The sequence below is a fragment of the Panulirus ornatus genome, chromosome 48 (assembly GCF_036320965.1).
Source record: "Panulirus ornatus isolate Po-2019 chromosome 48, ASM3632096v1, whole genome shotgun sequence".
In the NCBI taxonomy this organism is placed as follows: domain Eukaryota; kingdom Metazoa; phylum Arthropoda; class Malacostraca; order Decapoda; family Palinuridae; genus Panulirus; species Panulirus ornatus.
In genome coordinates, this window is record NC_092271.1 from 25,847,911 (window position 1) to 25,874,746 (window position 26,836).

General features: G+C 37.0%; 1 protein-coding gene across 3 annotated transcripts in view; it reads right to left on the reverse strand.

Annotated features, from left to right (window-relative positions):
• The window catches only part of Pgant1 (Polypeptide N-Acetylgalactosaminyltransferase 1), a 162,957-nt gene that overhangs the window by 21,062 nt on the left and 115,059 nt on the right, over window positions 1-26,836 (reverse strand). For 2 of the 3 annotated variants that reach the window (XM_071690264.1, XM_071690262.1), the window contains exons 2-9: window positions 17,271-17,437; window positions 15,400-15,574; window positions 13,931-14,048; window positions 12,043-12,134; window positions 11,656-11,773; window positions 11,047-11,232; window positions 10,008-10,142; window positions 843-956 (exon numbers count right to left, since the gene is read on the reverse strand). In XM_071690264.1, the coding sequence (XP_071546365.1) occupies window positions 843-956; window positions 10,008-10,142; window positions 11,047-11,232; window positions 11,656-11,773; window positions 12,043-12,134; window positions 13,931-14,048; window positions 15,400-15,574; window positions 17,271-17,437 (1,105 nt within the window). The remainder of the gene's footprint in view (window positions 1-842; window positions 957-10,007; window positions 10,143-11,046; window positions 11,233-11,655; window positions 11,774-12,042; window positions 12,135-13,930; window positions 14,049-15,399; window positions 15,575-17,270; window positions 17,438-26,836) is intronic. The other variant, XM_071690263.1, reaches the window with a different exon arrangement.

Below are 26,836 nucleotides of genomic sequence, written 5' to 3' on the forward strand. Positions count from 1 at the left end.
TCTGTAAAAGAGTTGAGAATTTGAAATAAAAATGATTTCACCATGCTTGATAAAATTTTGAAATTAATTCAATGTAGCTTGCAAACAGAAAGTAAAGTCTTTGTGTATGTAAGGTTGCAAATTTGGATTTGCAGTACATCTCTTTTTCCAAGCCTTGGTTAAGGACTAAAATAAGAGTAGTCTAACAAAAGGTGACTGAAATTCAGTATGATTAGTAAAGGCAGTGAACTGAAGCTAATGTCTGGTAATAAGCTAAACATAAAAGTTTCTCACCCTCAGCTTTTCTAGTCACTCATGTTTCAATCTTCTCGTGTCTCTTTCATATTTTAAAGTATGTACATCAATATCATCTTAAATTTTCCATTTAGGAAATACTAAACTGTTGGTCTTTATTCTGCAACAACCTTCTCTTTAAGTAATTTTATTTTCCATAATTATTTCCCTCTCTCTTCTCCATGAGTAATATCCACTTATTAATGTTAAAAAGATTTCAGATTTATAGTACTCAATGTATCTACTATCACTTCCTACAGTTTAAGTTACGTCTGAGTACATAATAGCTCTTCACTTAGTTATTATGTATACGTTCTTGAAATAACTAGCACAGGCTTCGTGTTTTACCACTGAAAGTAATTGAATATCACTTAGAAAGTGATACAGTAGACCATTATTGAGTTTGTGAACTAACCTTCTCCCAATTAAGTTCCTACAATTAAACATTACCTTTCCCAAAAATCTAAACTTCCCTGCTTTAATATTATAAAAGAATTATTTATATTTACATACAGTAAGGCTTTATTTTGTGATCTTTATAGATCATCATATAACCATAAATATCTTACCTCATTCCGAAGTGGGGCATGTTGGCAAAAGTACAAGCCGAGGTTGTAATCGCTGTTGTCCAGATCTTCACGTTCAAGAGTGTCAAGACACATATTCATTCCAATGTTTTGTACCTGTGTTGGGTCATTGCAGGTCAAAAGTCAAAATTTGTCATTGTTGTGGGTTGTGTCAGGTCACAAGAATAAAACAGCAAGATCAAACAAGGACAAACAAGGGATAATTGCATGCATCTAACTTACTTAAACACAGCTACAAACATAACATAATTAATAGCCATACTATACAAAGTAAGCTTCTAATAGATTAGAGAAGAATATGGAAAAGATGACAAGAATTACTTTTATACAAAATTAATTCTAAGAACAATTAATTTGTTTTTTACTCAGCTCAGACATATATCTATCTATCTATATCTCTGATGCCTATTCCCTCCAGAAACTCCCATCAAGGAGTGGCCACAGCAAAAGTCTCCACTTATCCCTGTCCACATGCCTCCCTCACATACATCATTCCACGCATTCTTCCATCATTTCTCTCCCTCCAGTATTCCTCCACCTCATATGCCCTAGTCACAGGTGGTCTCCCTCTCACACCAACCCCTTTAGTTGTACTAGCATACACCCTCTTTGTAAACTCCCAGTCTTGCATTCTTTCCACATACCCAAAACACCTCAAAGTCTTACATTTCACCCATTCTACCACTCCATTTCATTCCCTGCCATACCACGTCTCTCATAAACACCTTCATTTCTTTCTTCATTCCATCTAGTCACACCATATGCTCTTCTCAAATAGCTCATTTCCACAGCCTGAATTCTTGACTGTGATGCATTCCATGCCCATGTTTCGGCAGCATAGGTCAGGGTTGAGAGGACTATGCTGTCCCTTAATCCTCTCTTCACTTCCATACTTACATCTCTACCCTTCATTATTCTATTAAGGGACCCAATGACTTCTACCCTGAACTGCTCAGATATATATATATATATATATATATATATATATATATATATATATATATATATATATATATATATATATATATATATAGTTTTATACGTAATTGCTATTTCCCGTGTCAGCGAGGTAGTGCAAGGAAACAGCGAAGAATGGCCCATCCACTCATATACACGTATATATATATATATATATATATATATATATATATATATATATATATATATGTAAACATACAGGAGGGTGTAAGGCGTGCAAGAAATAGAGTGAATTGGAACAATGTGGTATACCAGGGTCGACATGCTGTCATTGGATTGAACCAGGGCATGTGAAGCATCTGGGGTAAACCATGGAAAGTTTTGTGGGACCTGGATGTGGAAAGGGAGCAGTGGTTTCGGTGCATTGCACAAGGCAGCTAGAGACTGAGCATGAACGAATGTGGCCTTTTTTGTCTGTTTTCTGACACTACCTCACAAAAGCAAAGGGTAGTGATGCTGTTTCCTGTGGGGTGGGGTAGTGACAGGAATAGATAAAGGCAAGCAAGAATGACTATTGAATATGTACGTGTATATACGTCTGTGTGTATATACATGACAGCTAGAGACTAAGTGTGAACTAATGTAGCCTTTGTTGTCTTTTCCTAGTGCTACCTCGCGCACATGCGGGAAGAGGGGGTTGTCATTTCATGTGTGGTGGGGTGGTGATGGGAATGAATAAAGGGCAGACAGTATGAATTATGTACGTGTATATATGTATATATCTGTGTGTGTATATATATGTATACTTTGAGATGTATAGGTATGTATATGTGCTGTGTGTGGACATGTATGTATATACATGTGTGTGTGGGTGGGTTGGGCCATTCTTTCGTCTGTTTCCTTGCACTACCTCGCTAACGTGGGAGACAGCAACAAAGCAAATAATAAAAAAAAAATATAACTAAACATTATATTTTCTGTAGAGTTTTAAATATCTAATTAGAAAAGCATAATCGAGGTATACTGTCATAGCATCAAAATGCCATAAAACTTCTGAAATTTTTCAAAGCTTAATTCAGTCCTGATACAATAAGAAATTACAGAGAATATAGCTTCACTGATTTTGCATAATCCTTATTATTCTCTCATTATAAGCACATACAGATAAATAATATAATGGAAACTCAAGATCAAATTAAATGAAGTCCCTTATAAATGAGGTTAAAAGTACAATACACAGAAAAGGAAGTTAGTACAAGGTGCGCAAACAAATTCAAGGTGAATGCAACAGTGCATGATGAAACAATCAATCACAATAAACTGGACAACTCTCATCTACAGATAACATGTGCAATTGAGCATAAATATGTGGTCAACCATACATTGTGATCACACAGTTGCTGTTCAACCACATTATGTTAGTTGCACAACAATACAGAAGGTAAAAAGATACATGCATGTTAAAAGCCAGAACTGTATTCACTTACTGGTTGGTAGTATGTCATACATTAATAATAAATGTTAAATATTTTTATTTACAGTACTTCATAACTTCTTAAAACAGTAAATCTTTTTGCCTATACAAACAATTTCATGAAAAAGCTTACATCAATATTTGTGATTACAGTTCCGTGAAGTCAGTTATGCTGTCAGTTCGTCATGTCATTTCTTGAGTTTTTAAGCCGAGTGAATGTAGTGTTCTTTTGCTAAGAAATTCTCTGACTTTTCTGTGTCTAAAAAATCTCAACCAGTTAAAATAAAATTTTTTGTAGAATATGAAAAATTTAATTCTATACTATACTACATGGAACTCTCAACCCTCTTATGTCTTTCCCAGTACTTATGACCCGGCAACATTTTAGACAGGTTTTTCACTTCCAACAAAAATAGTAAAATACACTCCCTTGCCTCTTCTTTTTTCCTTTCACAGTCCTCTTTATGTTTCACTTAGGGACTTTTATCCATGACTGGAACCTCCACTTAAAAATAAAAATCTCCTTTATTGTACTTGCACAATCGTTAATACACAACTATTACTGTAAGTCTATGAAATGAAAAATAAAGGTACCATAATGTACATTATTTATTTGATATGTGCAGACAAGATCACACAGCTGCAACATAAAATGCATTTATCAGTGCTATGTCTTCATTCGATTCAAAACTCGCTTAAATAAATAACTTCTCAACTGGCATCACTCACCAAATTAACTGTGGTTCCTTTACATAGCACATGATAATGTCTTGTAATAAATTTTCTGATTTTCATGAAGAAAATCTACATCATTACCCTGTTGATCAATGTAGTGATTACGACAGGAGAATGGTTAGCTTGAGTGAGAGTTTGAGCTGTTAGAATACTTTCTTTATCAATAACTATGCTGTGGTTTATTTTAACTGTAACAGCACAATTTGTCTTCAATATCTGATGGAAATTTCAATTTTAAAGAGTTACACATGTTAGCATTGTACATGCCCTTAGTATGCTCACTTTAGCAATGATCTTCAAAAAAAAAAAAGCTAATTCTGCCTCTAAATGAGTATTTTACTCTGAAAGTCTACCAGCCTATTAGTAAACTTCACTGAGGAAGAAATTGGATAGGTGGGGAAAGGGATGACTTCTACATCCTAAACATGAAAATCTGTAAAAAGTATTCTTTCCCTGCATGTCATAGAAGGCGACTAAAAGGGGAAGGCGCAGAGGGGCTGGAAATCCTCCCCTCTCGTTTTTTTTCAAATTTTCCTAAAGAAGTAACAGAGAAGGGAGCCAGGTGAGGATATTCCCTCAAAGGCCCAGTCCTCTGTTCTCAACGCTACCTCGCTAATGTGGGAAATGGCGAATAGAAAAAAAAATATATATATATATAGAGAGAGAGAGAGAGAGAGTACTGCATCAAGTACCTACGATGAAATTTTGCTATTTGGCAAAGCTAGGGTATAAAGTCTGTTACATATCTTGGATGAATAAAGCCATTTTTCTCTGCAGCCAAGTACATTATATAATTCCCAGGCATGTCTGGAATTATTTTTAACCAATTACTGAGGCTTCTTTTGACAGTTTCTGTGCATGTCCCATGCAGTTTTCTTTTTTCACTTGGCAATACACTTAGTCCCCTCTCTATTTTCTCAGTGGACTCTTGTAAAGTTTTTCAGGATCTTCTTACTATGTTACAAAGTATTACTGCACACTTGATTACTTTTTCTTTGCTGGAGTGCTTTAAATTGTTTCCATTACCCTTAATTTCTTGCCATGCAAATTTTAACGTACATCTTCCCTCTAAGCTGCAAAGTCTGAGTTCTTTTAACCTCTTATTGTAATTCAAATCATTCAAACCCTTAATTTTACTTCAGAGGTGCTCCTGAATCCTACCTTGTTAATTTCTCTTAATCTTGGTGACCATACAAGAGCAATATTCAAGTTTGCTTTTTGTGTAAGTATTGAACACCTTCATTGTCATTGTTTTGTCTTGCAGTGAATGTTCTCATTATTACAACACTCAATACCTGACCAGATTATATTCTTTCATCAGCATGTTTGCCATATCCTAATTTTGTGATTATGATTACTTGTAATTCTATAAATAAATCTTCACACACATTACTTTTCTTGTTGGCCTTTTTAAGATGTAACTGTTATGTTCAACATTTATCTATCACTTAGTTGTTCAAATGGATGAATTAGTAATGCAAAGAAATAATAGTATAATCCAGCAAAAGAATTTGGAAACCCCTCAGCATGGTGACTTGCTCTATGACAACTGCAATTAACACTGACAAAGCCAGTTTCTGCACAAAAATGGATAAGATTTGAAGAAAAACTAGACAGGTGTCATCACTAAGCACCCTATCACTACTTTCAATGTACAGTCCTACAAAGGTTGCACATTATATTTTTGTAAACAAAATGAATATAATGTTCCACTGACACATAATACCTGGACCTTATTCAATGAAATTAAAAATGGCAACCTACCTGCAATATTTGAAAAGGAGCTGCAAGTTGTAAGAAATGGAGATGCCTGGAGTCTAAATTTCTGAGGCATAAAAACACTCAGAAATGAATGTGCTTATTTGTATCACTGCAGTTCCTCAACTGGTAAGTGTTATGTAGCAAAAATGTGACTCTGACCTTAAAAGATATTTTCATTGGAAATGGATCATGACTTATCCTTCGCTGATTGGTAATTCATGTACAAATTATCATCCTAATCCCTGTGCTGGCTCAACAGTTATGAAGCAAACCCGAAAAATCCTATGACCACAGCTGTTGTCATGAAGTTGAGTCATAACATATCATTTGTTGGTAACAACATTTGTTTAAAGTATCATCCCATTCCATCTGTACAACCCAGGGGAGAGTCAAAACACAACACTTGGTGGTGTGTGACATATGTATAAATAACAATCTTAATCCCCTACGTGGTTCACAAGGTACAGAAAAGAAAAGAATGCGATGTACAAACAGACACAGGTAATTACTACAGAGCACCTACTCTTCAAGTGGAGCCCTAATACCATTGTAAATACATAGTAAGTACATAAAACATGACTGCTGAACTATAACAAGCTCAAGGATATGGGATCAAGGAGTATCTCATTTGCTATTCTTAGTGCAGTACTCAATTACAACCAAGAATATATTTGTGTAAATGTTGTTGTATATAATGTTTACGTTTTTGGTCATTTTGTTTACAATATAATGGAACGTACCCATAAAATCTTATCCCTGGGGATAGGGGAGAAAGAATACTTCCCACGTATTCCCTGCGTGTCGTAGAAGGCGACTAAAAGGGGAGGGAGCGGGGGGCTGGAAATCATCCCCTCTCGTTTTTTTTTAATTTTCCAAAAGAAGGAACAGAGAAGGGGGCCAGGTGAGGATATTCCCTCAGAGGCCCAGTCCTCTGTTCTTAACGCTACCTTGCTAACGCGGGAAATGGCGAATAGTTTGAAAGACCAATAAAATTTAGAATTTTTAAAATTTACTGTAACAATGTGTGTTATTAGAATTTACAACTAATGATATTTTTGTATGTATTTTGGCTTTTTATATTTTGTTACTGCCAAATCCCTGACAACAGTGATGTGCAAATAACCCTGACAGGTGTTAGTGGACTCCACCTGCAAGTGGTAACAATGAGTTATAAGTCATCCTCAAAGAGAAAATAACATCAGCACACTGAAGTGAGTAGTGTAACTGAAGATCTCGCCCTTAGAGCCTACCTTACCCTAATCCAACATGACACACATCCTTAAAGCTGCTAAAGCCCCATAAAAGGGGTCCTAAGATTACCTAGCTCATGTGGGTAACAGCAAACAAGTATGAACAAACCAGTAATAATAAAACTGATACTACTATCAATACTAATAATAATAATAATAATAATAATAGGAAGAAATAGAAAGCATGTCTTTCAACTGGGATTTACAATAATTCTGGGGTATTATATAGACTTGAAAAAAGCATTAATTTCAAAGTCCACTGCCAGAGAGAGTGAGCACAAAAAGGGCATCTTATGCTAACATAAGAGGAAAAGACAAATATAAAGTATATCCTATATTTTGGTTCAAAGGACTTGACTCTACTGTAGTCACCTAAAGCAACGACAATGTTTTAAATTAATTTGTTACCTCTCATTTCTTTTAAAAAGATTATTTTTTATAATTCATTGGTTAAAGACTTGAATATATGATGCAATTATATTTTTTGCAAATAGGATTGTTCACATGTTGGTTGTAATAACCTGTGATGTAGAATAACCCCTAACAACCATAATTTCATCATATACTTAATTACCTACTACTTTCAAATGTCATATCTTTTCATTTGTGACCAGTATGACCTGAGCAAAACAAGCAACAATCAAAGGCCATCTGGGTGACAGGAAAAAAGAAAAAACTGTAGAAATTAATCTGGGTCCTAAAAATATTTGTAAACCTAACTCAAGGTAGAAGGTTTATAGGAAGAAGAAAGACAAAAGGAGAAAGAGAATTTCAAAGCTTAGCTGTTTTAGGGAAAAAAAAGGTATCATAATGGTCAGTTCTTGCTTGGCTGGTATCCATACAGAAACTGTGGGAAGCAGCAGCCAGAGATATTTTCCTACATCCCCATCCTAACAATAAGCCAAGCACAATTATTCTTACCCAATCTTTCTGCTCCATACAGTTACACTTTTCAACAATTAATCCTTCAATGAACACCCCTTAAATATCCCCTTCATATTTATGCATTTCCTGCATATTACACAATAAATACCGTACAAAATTCAAGAGGAAAATCATGTATGATGCATCCACTCTGTTGTAAACTCATATACACTGCATAATTAAGCCACCAATTTATGAAACAGGACCCAAAAACCAGGGCATAGCATGCAGAATGTTTTCTAAATGCTTTATATAAGAATTTAGCTTCGTGTTACCTAAATACTTTCCCTGTTCTCTAATCTGACATGGTTTTCTTATAATAGTTGCTCTGATGATATTCACAATGTGAAACGTAAAGGCAAATTTCCTTGTTTTTTAATCTACTTTAGTTTGAATGTCTAAGAGAAGAAAAAAAGATGTAACATATACTGAAGGCATCGTTAGTTTAGGTATTAATTAACTGTATGCTTGTTTTTTCCATAAGAACTACTCTACTTGATATGTACTTGAAAATTACCTGAACCATCACCTGTTTCCCACAACCTACAGGTTTCTATGTATATACTAGATAAAAATCTGTTATAAAATACAATCTATAAAATACATATTTCTAATATCTGAAAGGCAGGCAATGGATTCCCTCCACCACAAAGTCTTCGTGATTTTGTAAAGAAGCCAAATATATTCCCCTTTATGACACATTCTCATTATACATATTCATTCCTTTATGATAATACAGAAGAAGAAGAAAAAAGGACATCAGATATCTTGGGAAAAAGAGTACATCCATAAACCAAAAATAAACCACAGTTTTGAAAATATATGCCATAATAAGATAAATGAGCATTACTATCATTATAATCGTTATTAACAAAATACTAAAATATATTTTTCAATAAATCTTATCAAGCTAGAGAATGATATTTGTCATTATTGGTGAATTAAAATCATAAGGACAATCAGATATCTGAAAAAATTCAATCAAGCATCAAATGAACTGTCAAATCAATTATGCAAGTTTTTAAATACATTCTTAGTGGCTGAAAATATAAATGTGCAATTTTTCATAGCCAATGTGCTAAATATACTAAGCAACAGAAATAAATCCTACTGTAAAATGAATAAGGAAATTATGAAATATTTCTAATACAACAGTGTCTCATTACCCCATATGGATAAACTCCAAAGTCTTTTGGGAAGTAAAATATAGGTTTACAGAGTTCTGTGAGTATAGGTGTGCATGCAACACTTGAATCACAACATGTAATTATGTAAATATGGTGCAGCAGTCCCAGCAAAGCCTAAGGATATGAATGTGACTGTGCGAGTCCCCATAGAATATTCCATGGTTTCCTCTGAATGCTTCGTACTCCCATATGGTCCATTTGTTTATAAATATTAATTGTAGTGATCAACAGATTTGCATTGTAATGGTGATGTTGTGTACAGAATATTCTAAGGCATTCATTTAAAACCCCTATATCCTTGTGGTAAAACATGTCTCAACAAACTAGCTGTAATGGTTATGATAATGTGAGATTTACTGTTTGGTGTATATGATATAAACTAATCATTAATGAACAAATGTATGCAAAATCTATAAAAGATGAAAACCAGCAAGACAATATAATTTACTATATTTACAAGCTTGCAGTAGCAAGCATCTCAACATACTTGCCGTGATGGTGATGTTAGTACAGGATTTACTATTTCTCTATAATAGAGAAAATGTTTGTGAATAGGGAAAACGGGAAATAAAAAACTGTAAGACCAAGAAAAGCTTAAATATGCGAATATCAAATTACGAGAAATATTTTCATTTGTATTTCCAACAATCCAGGGCACAAGATGTGGATGCTGAGGCATATACTTGCCGAAGTGAAAGCGTTAGAGTATCTGGTACAATGTATACAGTGGGAACTGAGTTTGAGGACACCACTTTTGGTTAAAAGGTTTATAAAATGTTCTAACTAAAAGGTTTATAAAATGTTCTTCTAACTAATGTTTTTCCTAAATAAAATCTGAGGCAATGAGACTACTATACAGCAATACAGTATGGCAGAGACCTGCCATTAAGTGACTCACTCTTCCATATGCTACAGCATCTTCATCAAGGATGAATTTTTGAGGATATATATTGTCCAGGTACCACTTGAAGCTCTTACACTGGAGTCGGTTTCTAAGTTCCTTCCTTTCACTCACATCTCCCCAGTCTGCATGCTGAAAGAAAATAAATTATATTCACACTGTAAACTTTTTAAGTATACCATACCTGACCCATACACCATGACAGACGAAGCTTAGAAATGAAAATTAATTTTCTTAGTTGCTGAGCAGAGAGAGCAGACATTTCAAAAAAAAAAAAAAAAAAAAATAAAGACGTACATTTTTGTATTATCTAATTAACCTGAAGTTTACATCAATATTACCTAAGTTTCCTTTAGAAATGTACATGTCGTCTTTATCTCTTCTTTTTTATTTGTATGGATCTTATGCTGCACTTAAGTATAGGTGATACTTGATAATACAATTCTTCTTCTATACTAATAGAGTCAAAGGCTAAACAACATTCCTCCTCACAAATGCATAAGCATTTTGCAAGTAGTTTGATCATAATGTGAAGAATACAATCATGAAGTGTCACTAGAAAAATTAAGAATACGTAAGATAATGGATAATTAAGCAAATATTGCATTTGTAAAGGTAAGAGTAAAATCAAGGAGGCAAGGAAAATTACATATGGGGAAACAACCAGAGGGAGAAATGGAGAACAGTAGCATTCAAAGGATAGAATGAAATCAGCAGAATGTTTGATAGACTACCAAGTACTATGAGAGAGAATATGGCCAAAGAACCATTAACATATAAGAGCCTAAGTTTCTTTTAATATAGCATTTCACTGATGACCAAGGCTTACTTGTCTATCATTTGGTACAGTGAATAACTTACTTCAATGCTAACAATAGTCTGATAAGGGAAAAATGGTGTCTTAAATGTAGAAAATTCTGAAAAGTCACTATCACCCATCAATGTACTTCCTATGAGTAAGCAAGCATTCTGAGACAAGTTTTATCACTAGATCCGGTGAAATTTAAGACACCTTGAGAATGTTTCTCTAGTTTACCTGTAATTCAGGTCTGTAGAGGTAAAATAGTCGTTTATAATCATCCATCCAGGTTTCTGCCAGGCGTGCTGTGTTTAGTCCATGGGTGTCCTTGTTACCTGGGAAAGTGTATGGGTGGAAGGAGCGGAAAATATGTCCAACACGTGAGCATGGAATGGTCTCCAATGTGCCGCCACACATCCAAACCTCATGGGAAAACAAAATAAATGTCAGGAAAAGGAAAATCTCATAATATATAGGAAAAGAAAAAAAAATTAGTAAGCATTACTTCCTTCCATCAAAGAGATGACTACTACTGATTAAGTTTACTGTACAGTTAAATTCTATCATCCTAAGAATAAGCTGTTCTGAGGTTCTGGATAACATTCTTGATAAATATCATATTGCAAAAGTAATAAAAGTAAATCTTCCATTTGTATATGACAACTCTACTCAAAGGTCTGCATTCAAATTTCGGTTTTTTAAATAAATAGCTTCTATCCAGTGAGACATAAATTAATCAAAATTCTTTCTCATTTGCTTAGTGCTCTAATAAGATGGCTATTTGATGACATATTCTTGGCTGGTATATCCAGAAATCTAGTAATAGCACCAGGCTTTAGTTCTTACCCTGAAAGACATCTCCAAGTTTTCTCCACCCCAAACATCCATGCCATCATCATAGCTGCCAACCTCCCAGAAGTAGTTACGCTCAATGGCGAACAACCCGCCTGCCATTGTCGGGGATCTGGTTAACGCATAACTACTATTAAAAGGCTAACAACATGTGAAAAATGTATATCTAGACTCGGTTCAAGCTTGGGAAATTCAGTTAGAGAACAAAAAGCAAATTTTTGTTCTTTGATGGGGAAACTGTAGTAAGATTAACTAATCTCATGTATTAGTCAATTTTTGGAAAATATAATAGTGCTAACAGGGAGATTCTTTATATTCATATTTCAAAACTGTGGTCTGAGAGTCAGACTAAGTCATCTCATCAATTCAAACTGTACTTACCGTGTGGGGCCTACAGGATTGCCTCTTCTCCTCTGCTCATCCTCACTGATCTCTATCCATGTGAAATGTCCACTCCATGTAAATCCACCAACCTAACATGAAAAAGAAAGGCTTAACTCTCAAGAAAAAGAGGGGGCTTAACTTTCAAATATCAAGTTTGATGTGATGTAAATGATAATTTGAAAGGAAGTTCAATTAACTTCAACCTAAACTAGCTTCATAAAACCAATCATGATTTACTCATTGTTAAACATGCCTATTAGACAGAACAGAGAACTCAATGCATCAAAAGAAACAGTGTATTTCATAAAATAATTTTCAGGGTAAATATAATTGAAATATGTGGTAAACCTAATAATTTATGAGACAGAAATTAACTCAATGAGGAACAGATACCAATAGCAGTCCAATTCTAAACTTCCTCTCTACAATTTAATTCAACAGCATAACAAGTACCAGCAGACATTTAAGTCTTGACCAAACTAACTAGAAATTAATTTATGTTGGAACAGCCTTGACCATCTGAACAAGTACACCCTCACATTAATGGATTGAGAGAATTGATATCAGAGGGATATTAGACAAGGTAAAAAACGAATGAAAATAAAATATAATCATAACAATTAATGAAATAATATGAATAAATAGAAATGATGGTAAAATTATAACAAACAAGTAAAACCATTCTTAAAGTATAACCTACTTCGATATATAACAGAGCAAGACAATAGATCAATAGAAAGTGTGCATTAGTTTGAAGTACATGCAGGATATGGTAATAGAGGGCAGTAATTGTTGTTGTGTGGCATGACCCATTACAAGTATCCTTTCCTATGTCACTTATGTTTGGTCATCCTTCCTAAGAGAATTTTGAGAATGCTGTTTCATATCCCTTAACATTTCAAGAGCACTGTAACGGTGTGCCACTAGTGTCTAATTTCCAAACTTCCACCTTTTGGTTTTTTGCTCCCATACCTTCTTTTATATATCAGCTTTCTCTTTGGTTAGTCCATTTCTTCAACTTTTGATGGCTCAAACTCCCCTTCTTTCCCTATGAATAATGTTCCTCAGGGCTGTGTCTTACCCTTTTACTTCTTTTTTATAAACATCCATTTTTGTCTTCAACAAATAACCCAAAGTACTCATGTGGTGATAATCTGACTGCATTCTCCACTTCTTTCACTCTGTTCAATTTACTGTTAATTCAGCTTCACACAGTTCTCTAAGACATATAATATGATTGAATATAGCATATACATCTTTAAAAACCAAGTTTCTACCTATTTCTCAATCCAAGACTCTTCAAAGCTTTCATATATCCTTTAATAGCTCCACGATTCTACAACCCAGTTTTCTAAACAAATGTAAACATACTTTTGCCCTTTTTCCACTTTTCACTCAAGGCCTGACCTTGGTGAATACTTAGGTTCATCATTGGAGACTGAATTTAGAAAAAAAAAGATAAGCATCATTAAGATACCTTAGTCCTTCATATATTATCATTATTATCAGGATTGATCGCTGTTTCCCGTGTCAGCGAGGTAGCACCAGGAAACAGACGAAGAATGGCCCATCCACTCATATACACATATATATATATACCTAAATGCCCATACACGCACATATACATACATATATACATACCTATACATACACATACAAAGACATATACATATATACACTTGTACATATTCATATTTGCTTGCCTTCATCCATTCCTGGCAACAAGGCAGCACGAAGAAACAGATGAAGAATGGCCCATCCACTCATACACACAATTATACACTGTATATATGATAATTTTAAATCTTCAAGCAACTCACACATATTTTGGTCAACAAAAGTCGATTCATATTTTCAGAACAGTTGTCCATATAGGCCACAATACCTGGAAATAGCGTCCATTGCCATGGTAGTATTCAAGTGTCTTGTCATCAATAACATCAATGATGGGAACAAGTACAGCTGTTCGACTCTCCTTTATTCTCTGAAGCAATGGTTCCATCCTGGAAATTATATTTCTTTCACACTTTGTCATATTTGCAAGGTATTAGGTTAACGGACACATTCATACACTTGAAGTTATGTAGATGCTCAGAAATTCCCATGAGAAACACTGATATTTATCATACTGGAAAAGAAAAGTTGATAAAATGAAACTCCATTTTCAATTTCTACAGCAGAAATAATTTCCATATGGTAAAAAAGTATTCTCTTTGAAAATAAAACATTTATCAGACAACATATGCTATGGAAATTTCATCCAATGGAATGTTCTCTTCAAATGTAATGAAAGTAAAAAGTATCTTTTGATTTCTTACAACTGCAAAGAAACATCTTATGACAACTGGATTGTAGTTTATTTTGCCAAGTGTAAATACCCAGAGAACACTTCCACTGAAAGGTCATGAAAAACTGCAAAGTCAGTATGAAAGAAATTTAAAGTTTCAGGTACGGCCCTAAAATCACGAGGTTCTCTTGCCATTTGTACATATAAGTAAATAAAAGATCAGTGTGTCTAAGAAAGTCAGGTGACATGCTATTTCTAAAGAGTGAGACCTGAGATTTTACTGACCCTGTTTACATTCATATTAAAAAAAAGGTATGGGCAACTGAATGCACTAATCATGATTATTTCACATACACTGCACATATATATTTATTCTTATTAATAACTGCCCTAAGACCCCTTTCTTGAAAAGGTCCCAGAGATACTCTTGTCCTTTTTACAGATCTCCTACAACTCTTAAGGCTGTGTAACTTCCAGTGGCAAGGAAATGATAAATACACATGCCTATCATACTGGTGGATTGCAGTGCTAACCACTCTACTACAGAAGCCCATGAAAATATTTCAGAGTTAGAAGCAAGAATACCACACTGCTTTTTGGGTGCATTTAACTATTTGTACAGCATGAAGTCAGTTTTATACTTGTAGAGCCCTGTTTCTTGAACTTTAATTACCTATGCCAGTACTGTATTATCAGGCAGGGTCAGTGTGTAGCATTCATCAGAGGATAATTAAAGTCAAGAATAAAAAATTGTCAGATACATATTTTTCTATGTACTGCAAAGAATGGAGAGACTGTGTGTTTGTGGGCCAAAAGCCAACAATCTATGCATATGTGATGTAGAAAAAGACAGCAAGTTGGGCTAGGAACTTGCCACTGTAGTGTTGGCTTACTCCACTGCCACCAATAACCCTCTTGATAAATCTGGTGGTAGCATTTCCCTTGTCGGAATATTTTTGCCACCTTCTACCTGTGTGTGTGTGTGTGTGTGTGTGTGTGTGTGTGTGTGTGTGTGTGTATGAGTATGTATTCATCTACCCTGTTTTTAAAGCACTTTCATTACATACCATCTTTCATTGGCTTCGCAGTGAGAGTCAAGGAAGATGAGCACATCTCCTTTAGCTGCCCGGGCTCCAGCCAACCTAGCTCTAATAAGCCCATGTCGCTCCTTTAGTCTCACAAGCTTCACCAAGGGTGGGAGTCGGTACTTCAAATACAGGTCCAGTTTTTCTCCAAGTTCACCTGTAAAGTTATCCAAGCATCAGTATGTTGGTTTAATCTTTACTATTATCTGAAGTGCCATTGCTATATTCCTGTGGATAAAAATATTTGTTACTATCAATCATCACTGCTCCATTCCCAATTTCATGAGGTGGATCAGGTACATCCAGTCTCTGTGCATCACTCACATACCTTAACACAGTCCTTCCTCACACCACATAACCTCACATTTTCAGTCTGTTTATCCTAATTCCAGTTACTATATAGAAAAATACCTAATGTTCATGTTTTACCATGCACTTAAATGTTAAATCCTGATTTCATATGTTTACCATTCCATAGTAAAAAACAAAGTTATGCATTTAGTTTTTCAATTATTCTGAATCAGTTCAATAATAAATATTAATAAGAAAATCATATGTCATCAGATGCAAGTTTTATCATTCAGTAAAAATTATCAACATTAAGAAAAACATATCATATAATCTAATGCAATTATATGTCAAATTCATGGTCACAATAGTTAATGCATTAATTAACAGTAACTCATAAAATTTAGTTATTCAAAATCAGTTCAGTACTGAGTATAAACACAAAGAAAAATATGTCATCAGATAAGACCTGTGAATACATAAATGATGACTGCTACAGAGACAGTAACATATGTTTGAATTTAGATGTGCAATGTTATAAATAAGGATCGAACTTATTTTTGTGAACATAAACATAATTGCAAAAGTGTTCAACTGTTTCAACATGAAAACAACAGAGCAAAGATATATAACTGCTATAAAGTATTACATCCTAAACTAAACCGGTCAATGCTGTTAATTCTGTCTGAATACTGTGCTTTTTCCTTTTCTTTTAAAAATTTGATGTCATATTCTGGTATAAAACAAATGTTACTTACCATTCTATTGCATATATTTGGAGACATGACAAAAAAAAAAAAAAAAAATCAAGCATATAAAATGTACAGGAAAGTTACCGTAGTTCAGTACATGCATAGGTGCAGAACAAGTAACTATTGCTGCACTTTTTTAATATCATTCCAAACACTATTCAAAATTCTAGACTTATAGGAAAGGTGTGACTAATTGTTTGTGCATGGATCACACAGATTATACATGCATCAATGGGACCCCATCCCTTTTCCCATCTTTTCTATTAAACAATATTTCTACCCTTTCAGTGCCCTCTTGCATTCACTCTCTTCACCTAGTTTGTTCCCAGTGTCCATTCACTTCAAAGGCAACTTGGAAATATTATCCAAATACTTTCCAAGCATTCTCATATCTTTTTTTTATGTAATCATTTGTCAATCTGGAAGTCCCTTTTTCAAAGAATACCTCATTAACAACACTAAACTATTTAGGAATCATAGTGTTGTACTTTTATCTTCCTTTCTCTCCCCTTCTGTGGATAAATCTATGACAACTATTCTGTTTCAGAAGCTCAGCTTAATTCCTTCAGCTACAGTACAGTGATCTTGTTACCCACTACCAGTATGAAATCTCTGGTAAATTGATGTTTCCTCTTAAAGTACTTGAGGGAATGAGATGGAGGCCCTAATGTGTGTACAGCTTCCTTCTCATATTCACAAACTGGCACCAAGAAATTAGTAATTATTCTGTTTCTCTTCCTTAACACACTTTACCACCACTGCTCCCATCCAACGATTACCCCTCTCCTAATACGAGGAAAAAGATGCACTGACCTCTGTCTGAGAAGTCATCGACGAGGACGATCTCCTTGAGTTGACGTGCTGGGGAGCGGGTGATGACCGACCATATAGTCCTGAGTAATGGACTGAGAGCTTCATTGGTGAAGATGATGATGACGGAGGCTGATGGCAGGTCTGTGTCATACCGTAGATCCTTGCATCTGTTGGACACATCAGTGAATTAGAACCAACTACACACACACACACACACACATATATATATATATATATATATATATATATATATATATATATATATATATATATATATATATATATATATATATTATCCCTGGGGATAGGGGAGAAAGAATACTTCCCACGTATTCCCTGCGTGTTGTAGAAGGCGACTAAAAGGGGAGGGAGCGGGGAGCTGGAAATCCTCCCCTCTCATTTTTTTTTAATTTTCCAAAAGAAAGAACAGAGAAGGGGGCCAGGTGAGGATATTCCCTCAATGAGGATATTCCCTCAATATACATAAATGCACATACACGCACATATACATATACATTTCAACGTATACATACATATACATACACAGATATATACATATATACACATGTACATATTCATACATGCTGCCTTCATCCATCTCGTCGCCACCCCATTACACATGAAATAGCACCCCCCCCCCCCCCAAACCTCCAGCGAGGAAGCGCCAGGAAAAGACAAAAAAGGCTACATTCGTTCACACTCAGTCTCTAGCTGTCATGTGTAATGCACTGAAACCACACCTCCCTTTCCACATCCAGACCCCACAGACCTTTCCATGGTTTACCCCATGCCCTAGTTCAATCCTTTGACCACGTCGATCCCGTTATACCAAATCGTTCCAATTCACTCTATTCCTTGCAAGCCTTTCACACTCCTGTGTGTGTATATATATATATATATATATATATATATATATATATATATATATATATATATATATGCCAGGTCATAGTTACTGGGAAAAATATGAGAAGGTAGAGTTCCATAGCTTCGACGTGTAGGGAAAGTAGCAGGTATCATAATGACCCACCCTTAAGTTGCTGATATACACACAAGCAGCCAGCTCTTGGGGGAAATAAAGTAATACCTACAGAAGAGGGAAAGTGAACCAATATTGCAGAGTAGGACAATCTAGCAGTTTGAAAAAAATAGATAAATAATATTAATAAACAACTACGAAAGTAAGCTACCAACATCTCAGCATTTTCTAATGACTTCTTTCCATACATTGGACCCATTCTTTTTTATTTTATTTACCAAGGCTTAACAGATCTGATATATACATTACACTTACTATGAAACCTATCATTCTCATATTTCCATGTCCTAGGATCCTCCTATGAAACATATTGTTCTCATACTCCCATATCATAGGATCCTAACCCCTCATTCTCAGTACACAAAACTAGTATATGCAACTAATCAGTAAAACCGGAAACATGCGGAAATACCTGAGCCACAGTATGTAAGCACGGAGAAGGAACATTACCACACAATGAAATCATGATGACACGTTCACAGAGCGGCAGATCCTACCGGGGAAGATGGCAAGTGTGCAAGTGTAGGCAGAGTATCTCCCACACACTAGTCATGGTAGCGTTTTGGTAGGCTTCGCTTTCTCGTACACACATCCCGGGAAATGAAAGATGGGATTACCTGACTCCTAAAGTATCACCTTTACTAACACCGCCCCTGGTAATTCCTCGAACATGCTTTGTTTGCATAGAATGTTTTTAACCGTGTAAACCAAGTAATTAAAGATTACGCTGCGATCCGACGTTCATCTCATTCAATTAAGGACAGGTTCACGCGTCGGAAGCAAACGAGAATATTTACATTTGTTTTATGAGTAACAAATCAAGCTCATGATATTTTTTACTTTTAGGCAAGCTTGCACCAAAAGAGAGAAAAAGGGAGAAGAGAAGGACTGATGAAGTGATAAAAGAGACAGGGAGGAAGGAAAAATAAAGAATCGGCCAGAGAGTTATCTTGAAAAATACCATTGTAAACACAGTACGTGCTTCTGTTTATAACAAATCTCTCAGAGGCAATGGATTTCCAATGCAAGTCACGTAATTATGAGAAACATCTGTTTACAAAGTGCTGCCAACACCCAAGTATACAAGCCTATCTAGCATGGCTCCGTATCACATCAACTGAGGCTTGCACTGGCTGTGAACATATCACAGCACAAAGCAAAAACCTGGATTACCGCTCTATCGCGAATGAATTCACCAATTGCAAACAGCATTCCCTAATAACGTGAGCGTAAGCTTACTTTTTGAAATCACATGCTGATGCTCTCTTAAGTAACACATAATCACGTCTATGTTAAGTCTCTTAAGTAACATAATCACGTCTATGTTAAGTGCTTGGCGGGGAATACCGTCATGAACTGGGAATACAGTCCAAGGGCAATGCACGAGGAGCATTAAGATACATCACACAACATTGCATCAACATAACCAATCATGAATAATTTTGGAGTTGAAGGCACTGATTATGTGCCTTCAACTCCCAAAATTATTCATGATAAACTCATGGTAAATCTGATACCCATTCAGTGCACGTTCCGTCCTCCCCTTGACCGAACTCTGGTCTTATGGCCGCAGTTCGTGTGGTGACGGTCTTGTCTAATTAGATACTTAAACAGTGGTGGTTGTGAGACAAGTGACCCGGTGAACAAATATCAACAACAACAACACAAGGCAGACCTGACGCAAGACGTGCCACCTCCGTCGCCCGCCTCCCAACTGGCTCGTCTTTGCCTGGCTGGAACTTAAAAGTCCTACCTTTGAAGCTCTTTAACTCCGTTATGACTGCCTCTAACTTAGGAAGCTTTCATGACAGGTGGGCAGCAGGAGTAGGTGAGTAGGTGAGACGGACTCAGAATTACATAGATAGGTGGACTACATAGTAAAGCCAGTGTGCGTGCGGGGGATGCAGGTTATTCGCGAGTTGCATTTTTTTTTTTCTTTTTTACGTATGCTGGTGTGCGGTAGAAGCCGGCGGCGGTGGCGTGTGGCTAACCTTACTGGGTACTCCGTTACACTTTCCAGTCAACCACACCCATGTTACACCCCAACCCTACACCTTCACTGCATGCGACGCTTCACATCAGGGACCTCATACCACACCTTCTCTACTTACAAAGCTTCATATAACACACTCCACCCTTTACCTTCACGATATACTAATCTACGAACATCTTACCTTTCCTAAATACAATGTTCTATCAAATAAACTCCACCTCTATACAGTACCACACAAAACATATCACACTATGCCCCTACTACAAACAGTGCAATACAACGCAGCTTCATCAATACTTTCACTAAGTGGTACTGGCCAGATGAATCTAAATACATTCCAGCTTACTGGAATTGTACCGTAAACTAAAGGAAAGTTTTTTTCTAATAGGTTCTTTAAACAATCTACCTTGAACAATATCACACCGAATATCAATAATTTAAAATTACTGCGGAGTAATTTAAAATATTTCTCCACAAGTCTTGGAAGATACACCAAGGGTACAGTGACATTTACATTATTTCAATAAACTAGCAAATTATTTGATATCTATCTTTGACACTTTCATCCTCAATTAATGGCAAAACACCGGGTATCAGTGAAAGCCAACCGATAAGTGCTCCATCAAATGAGCTACGTGAAGGGTATTTAATTCTGAATGACGTCACGCGCACGGTGACGCACGCACACTGACTCCTTTTTTAACCCTCTCATTTTCGTAATGGATTCCCTCTCACGGAAATCGTTTTGACGTTCGACACTTAAATGAAAGTGATTCTTGACTGTAGGCATATAAAGGAAAAACGGAGGTAACAACTGCTTTCATTTGCCACTTGACGGTGAATGTGCAGTGGTCTGTTGATTAAAGGTTACTATTAACTCTATTGATGTTGATGGACACAGTCAGGGACAAAAGTCCTCTCCGGCAACATGCAGAACTTCAATGTTAAAGAGATAAAGTCCGAGGGGCAGAGGAAAAATCAACTTAGTTTTGAAGGAAGCGCAAAACTTGCTATTTTTAAGAAGCGTTATGTAACAGCTATTACGAAAGACAATAAATCAAAGTGTTTCAAAGGTTAGCGGTGTCATGAGGGGAAAAAATCACGAATGCTCGCCCCATAGTGCCAACGGTTACATGGTAAATGGTAAGCAAATGAAGCAGAGGCTTGCCGAGTATTACGTGATCTAGATAATGGGAACACAAAAGCAGCCAGTTATTTTCAACCTCCTATTGCACAGAGCCCTTGTCTTTACGGGTAACCACTTCAGCTCAGAAAAGATACAGGTTATATATATATATATATATATATATATATATATATATATATATATATATATATATATATATATATATATAATCCTACCTTATAAACTTTACAGATTCTCAATAAAAATTAATATCTTAATATTAAAGCTAAACTTGAAAAATGAAAGTAGAGTTAAAATGCTAAAGTTTCGACATCGAAACTACATTCTAGTTTCGCTGGCGAAGCAGTTTATGTTACGATATTGAAACTTTCTTCTGGTTAATTAATGTTATAGTGAATGTAGGTTAGAAAAAAAATCAACTGTTAAACGTTACGATATCGGAACACATCCAACCGAGTTTAAGGATAGGTTGGAGTACGATGGATATGCGTATGGCATTTTTACTTACAAAGGAAAAAATCACGTTACAATATCGTAATCTTATTCTCTGATTAAAAGGGATCGAAAATATCGAAATAGGAAAACTGACCGTGAGTGGCGATCCTCGGGCCAATGATGGTCGGAAAGGCTAGTAGGATCTCACCTTCGTGCTTTACTGTCACTGCCTATCTCCGCCCCTCTCTATATCTACTCTCTCCTCTCCCAACATCTCCCTGGACACTCACAACGTTGCTTTGCGTCAGCGGAGCGTAAAGCAAACACTTCATGAACCCTTCATGCCCGGATGGCTGAGAATCTGCCGTCGGATGCTGCGGAGGCTGTCACTTGTCTGTTACTACTTGTGATGGCTACTACTTGACTCTAAGGCCCAGTGATGACTATCCCTACCTAGACTGTGATGCCTTGTGACGACTGTCATGAGGACTATGCATATGAAATCATTAATGTATATGACAACTGTTGCAAAATGTCTATTTCTTTTAACGATATTAATAAAAACAATATACCTTGGTATGCAAATCACTATGATGGATGAATACTGTGATAAACGTACACAAGGAAAGACTACAAAACTAGCGTTTAACAGAAGTTCCTCGGGGATCCAGACACAACATATAAGTGCAATGTGCTTCTGTGAGGTTTTCTAATTACTCTCGAGCTGAAAGCTGAACGCGTGCATGACTCTGCAAACCTCTCCCATGCTAGCTGTGAGGTTGAGCAACGTCACTAGCGGACGTGTCGTAGCAAGAACGATGATGAGGCGATCAGGATTCGAATCCACTACTAGGTATCTCCTTTGTTCAGGGTCGACAGCACTTACTCAGCCGTCCCTCGCTTACCCCAATGTCAACAGACGAGGTTCAGTAATACATTAACACATCGAAGTCACGGCAGCGCGTCAGCGGTAGATTTAACTACAATAATTAACCTTTTGATCAAGATGAGAAAGATGTCCTCTAGCCTTTGACCTGATTCTTGCGGATAAAGTCAAAGGCCAGACCATCGTGCCCGAAGGCCTTACATTACCTACGTCCTCCAGCGGTTAAAGAGGGACTGTTGGCAAAAGATTTAGGTTCATATCGAGCCTCGTAACACAGAAAACGAAATATTGGTTCTGAGGCAGGGGATACTCACCAGCATGTTTTTAACTGACATACAAGAAATATCAAGGCTAGACAAGAGATGTGCCAGATTTCTTTATAAAATGTACTTAACCATCCTGACCAAGGAGGCATGCCGACCAGCAACAGAAATAGTCAAACTGATAACGGGTACTGATACAACCATCCACCAGATAACATTATCAAAGCACCCCTGCGAAACTAAAAGTACAGCCACAAGCTTTCCCTGGATCACCATACTGGTAAAGCTGGCGTTCATACACTTTGTAACGCCACGTATGTGAGGACGTAATAATGGTGGATTTACCTTTTATTTCAATCACAGCGGATTACCTCTCACTGAAGGCTGTGTCGACTTTCACATCTCTCGGCTAACTCGAAAGGTTATGAAATTACGTCGTGAGGCCTCATGCTCTGGCTCATGTAAGAGTGATGGGCTGAGACTACCCTTCAATCTCTAGGAGGAAGACGGTAAAACCCTTGGAAGAACGACGGTTACGACTGTTGGGTATGATGGGCCATTAAGGGTCTGGTCAAGGGCCGTGTCATCATACTCAAAGGTTTACGGTGTTGTGTTTGTCAAGAAGCTAACATCAGCAAACTCGGCCTGGTACCCTGCTATGGTTTCGAAGGTCTTATACCCATGCAGCTGAGTCTGGGTCCTTATCTTACCTAATGCATATTTGGAGATGATTACGAAGATCTTTTAACCTTACAGCTGGGTCTGGGATTCAAGCTGTCGTGTTGCTTCTATGTTCACTGGCTGTTGGAGAGCGCAGCCCGTAGGCCTACGTAGCCACGACATCCTGGTTAGCCTGATGCACTTTTCAAATACACATCCAGTCCTTATTCAAATTTCTCCACTGTAAAGCCCAAAGTGTTCCTAATGGCTTCAGGAAAGTGTTAAGCAAATATGGCACCCGGATGCTTACATTTTCTCTTGCGACTTTTGCACCTTTTGACTCCAACGGTAATATATATTACATAGTCTTCCGACACGGTCAAGCCAATAGTGCACTATATTCCAAAGCAGACTGAGAACCATGAATTCTAGGAATTTCAACACACTTCCCATTTTTATTCACCTTCTGCATTTCCCTCCATCGCTGTTCCTGCCTACCTCAGTAAGGATCACGTCTCCCGCCCGCCGCCTCTCTCAACACAAGCCAAAACCACATACACCGCAAGCAATTTCTTGCATACATAACCACATGTATACTTTTTTCCCTAAATGATCCCCAGAAAATCTTCTTCCTACCCACACATCTTTATGACAGTGTCTTGTCTTGCTAACAACTATTTGTGGTTTAAGTGAAAGTTATTTAACATTTTATGACTCCTGATGGAAGCGGGAGAGAGCGGTGGGGAGGGAGGTGAAGCGAAGAAGGAAATCCTTCTGTTTCTCTCGCAATATAGTTCATCATACGAGTCACAAGGTGACGTTAATATGAATGCAGCTGATACGAACCGTAGCGGAAGCTATACGTACGAGGACTCTGGACAATTTTCTTGTATTCATCCGCCTTGCGTCATGTAGAAGCGATGTCCATGTAAAGTGCGTTATCTCGTTACAGATTACAATTTCATGTTACAGCATACTTACACATACTCAAGTTGGGGTTTCGTTCTGAATAAATCAGTAAGTCATTAACCACCAGTCGACTAGTTTCAGCTGACACAATGGAAAACAAAATTAATTCCGAAACAATTGGCCTTAACCTCCCTCTTCTATGGGGAAGGACGTAAGTGTTTTACTTAAACATTCGCGGTACTAGCAGCTACACAGTGTCCATGTATTTTACACAGTCTTGAAATATGACTGCGTCTGTCTAGATGTGCCGCCTAGACGACCACCGTGGGTACATCTTTTTTTTTTTTATGAAAGTAAATATTTAACCACCACAAGAACTTTGAGAAACCGGGAGGTGCTACCACTACCCACGAATCTGCGTGACGTCGAGTGCGACCATGAGGGATGGAAGTGGAGGCCTATTCTTGCGTATTATCACTTTCTGAATGTAAGGGAAGAAGGCAAGCAAGGATTTTTCCTCGTAGGTTTAAGTCGTCTGTTCTTGATGCTACCTTGTAAAACAGGAAAGGCAACGAACACAAACGCGAGATGGGTCCCCTCACGTATAGAACTTCCTCTCCGTACCGTAAAAAATTTGTAATTATACACACAAGCCTCTCGAGGCAGACACGCCCTCACAGCAACACGACAGCCTAACTACGAACCTATCATTAAAGAAATCACTACAATCACGACATCCAAAGGGCCACTCTTAAGTAAATGCTGTCTGACGGAGACAAGTTTCAACTTACAACAAAAGCACATCATCTGATTGATAATAAGTACTTAAGGTGTGTGTGTGTGTGTGTGTGTGTGTGTGTGTGTGTGTGTGTGTGTGTGTGTGCAGCGGAGGACGTGGCAGCTGTAGCCGTTGTTCCTTAGAAAAGGAACAGTTATGAACTGCAGTAGCAGCATCAGTGGTACCAATTAAGCCGTGCCCCACCCAACCTTAACAACCCTGACGGAGCTGCTTCCTCACCCTCCCACCACACGCTCATTTCCTGGCGTTCATTAACTCTCTACACACACTCAAATACGTTCACTAACGCTCACTTTCTCCACACACTCACTAAAGATCATCACCTTTCTCACTCCCTCTACATATTATTATTTAGTTCAACACTATCTACTCTACATCTCTCATTCTTCCACTTTAAAGCCTCCTCTGCAGCCTAGTCGGCTATTCCTTTCCGCCCTTCCGTTCCCTCAACCTCTCCTCTACTACGCTTCCGTCCATCATCTTTACTGGCCTCCGTCTACGCGTTAGATTCTGCCGTTATCAGCGTTTGGTTTACCGTGAACTCCCGCGCTTAAATTGTAGGCGGTGGCGCTAAAGGATTATATAAATCACAAATGGTCTCCGTCAGACCCAAGGGGCCAGTTTAGTATAACATAAGATGTTACAAAGTTAGTTCATTTCATAAGCTTACAGTCTTTCCGTACAATAAACAGATGTACTAGTTGCAAAAAGTGGATAAAGTCTCGGATTTTATTTATAATTACCATATCAATAAGGTTTTGTTTGGATCTATCACTACTGTGTTCTACTCCTTCCGCCTATAACACAGTGTTCTGGTATGTGTTCATATCTCTGGCCAAGCACTTTACAGTTCGAAAGTGGTCCATCATATCTACATAGGCTATATAGCCTCAATAGCCTAACTAACGTTCAACATTTCCAGACAGCCCACCTTGGCCCATAGCCTTGCTCAGAATCAACATCGTATTGGCAAAAGAGCCATCTTTAGATAAGCTACAGACCATACGTGGCCTAGCACAGGATCAAAATCTCCAGATAGGTTACAGGGCCAATAGCACTTATAGCCTAGCCATAATCTAGCAACCACCTTGTAGTCTAATGATATTGTTACTTTATACACATATTTTACCTGATACATTCCACTGTGATAGAAAATCAATCTCCTGGTGCCTAGTTGCATTTGTGTACTTGGTTCAAACAGACCTACTAAGTTGCTTCCTGATTACAGGTTTTGGCCTTCTAAGTAACTACCTTACGTTGTGTTTACCAGCTTGTTTATAAAGCTGTTTGGTTACAACTTTATGATACTCTCGAATTATCTAAATGAGGGAATCCACAACAGTTTTGACTAGAATACCTTCACCAGTTGTGGTCCCATATTTGTATTAGGCTTCAGAGACATCCATGTTATACTCTGATATCAAGATATTCAAGG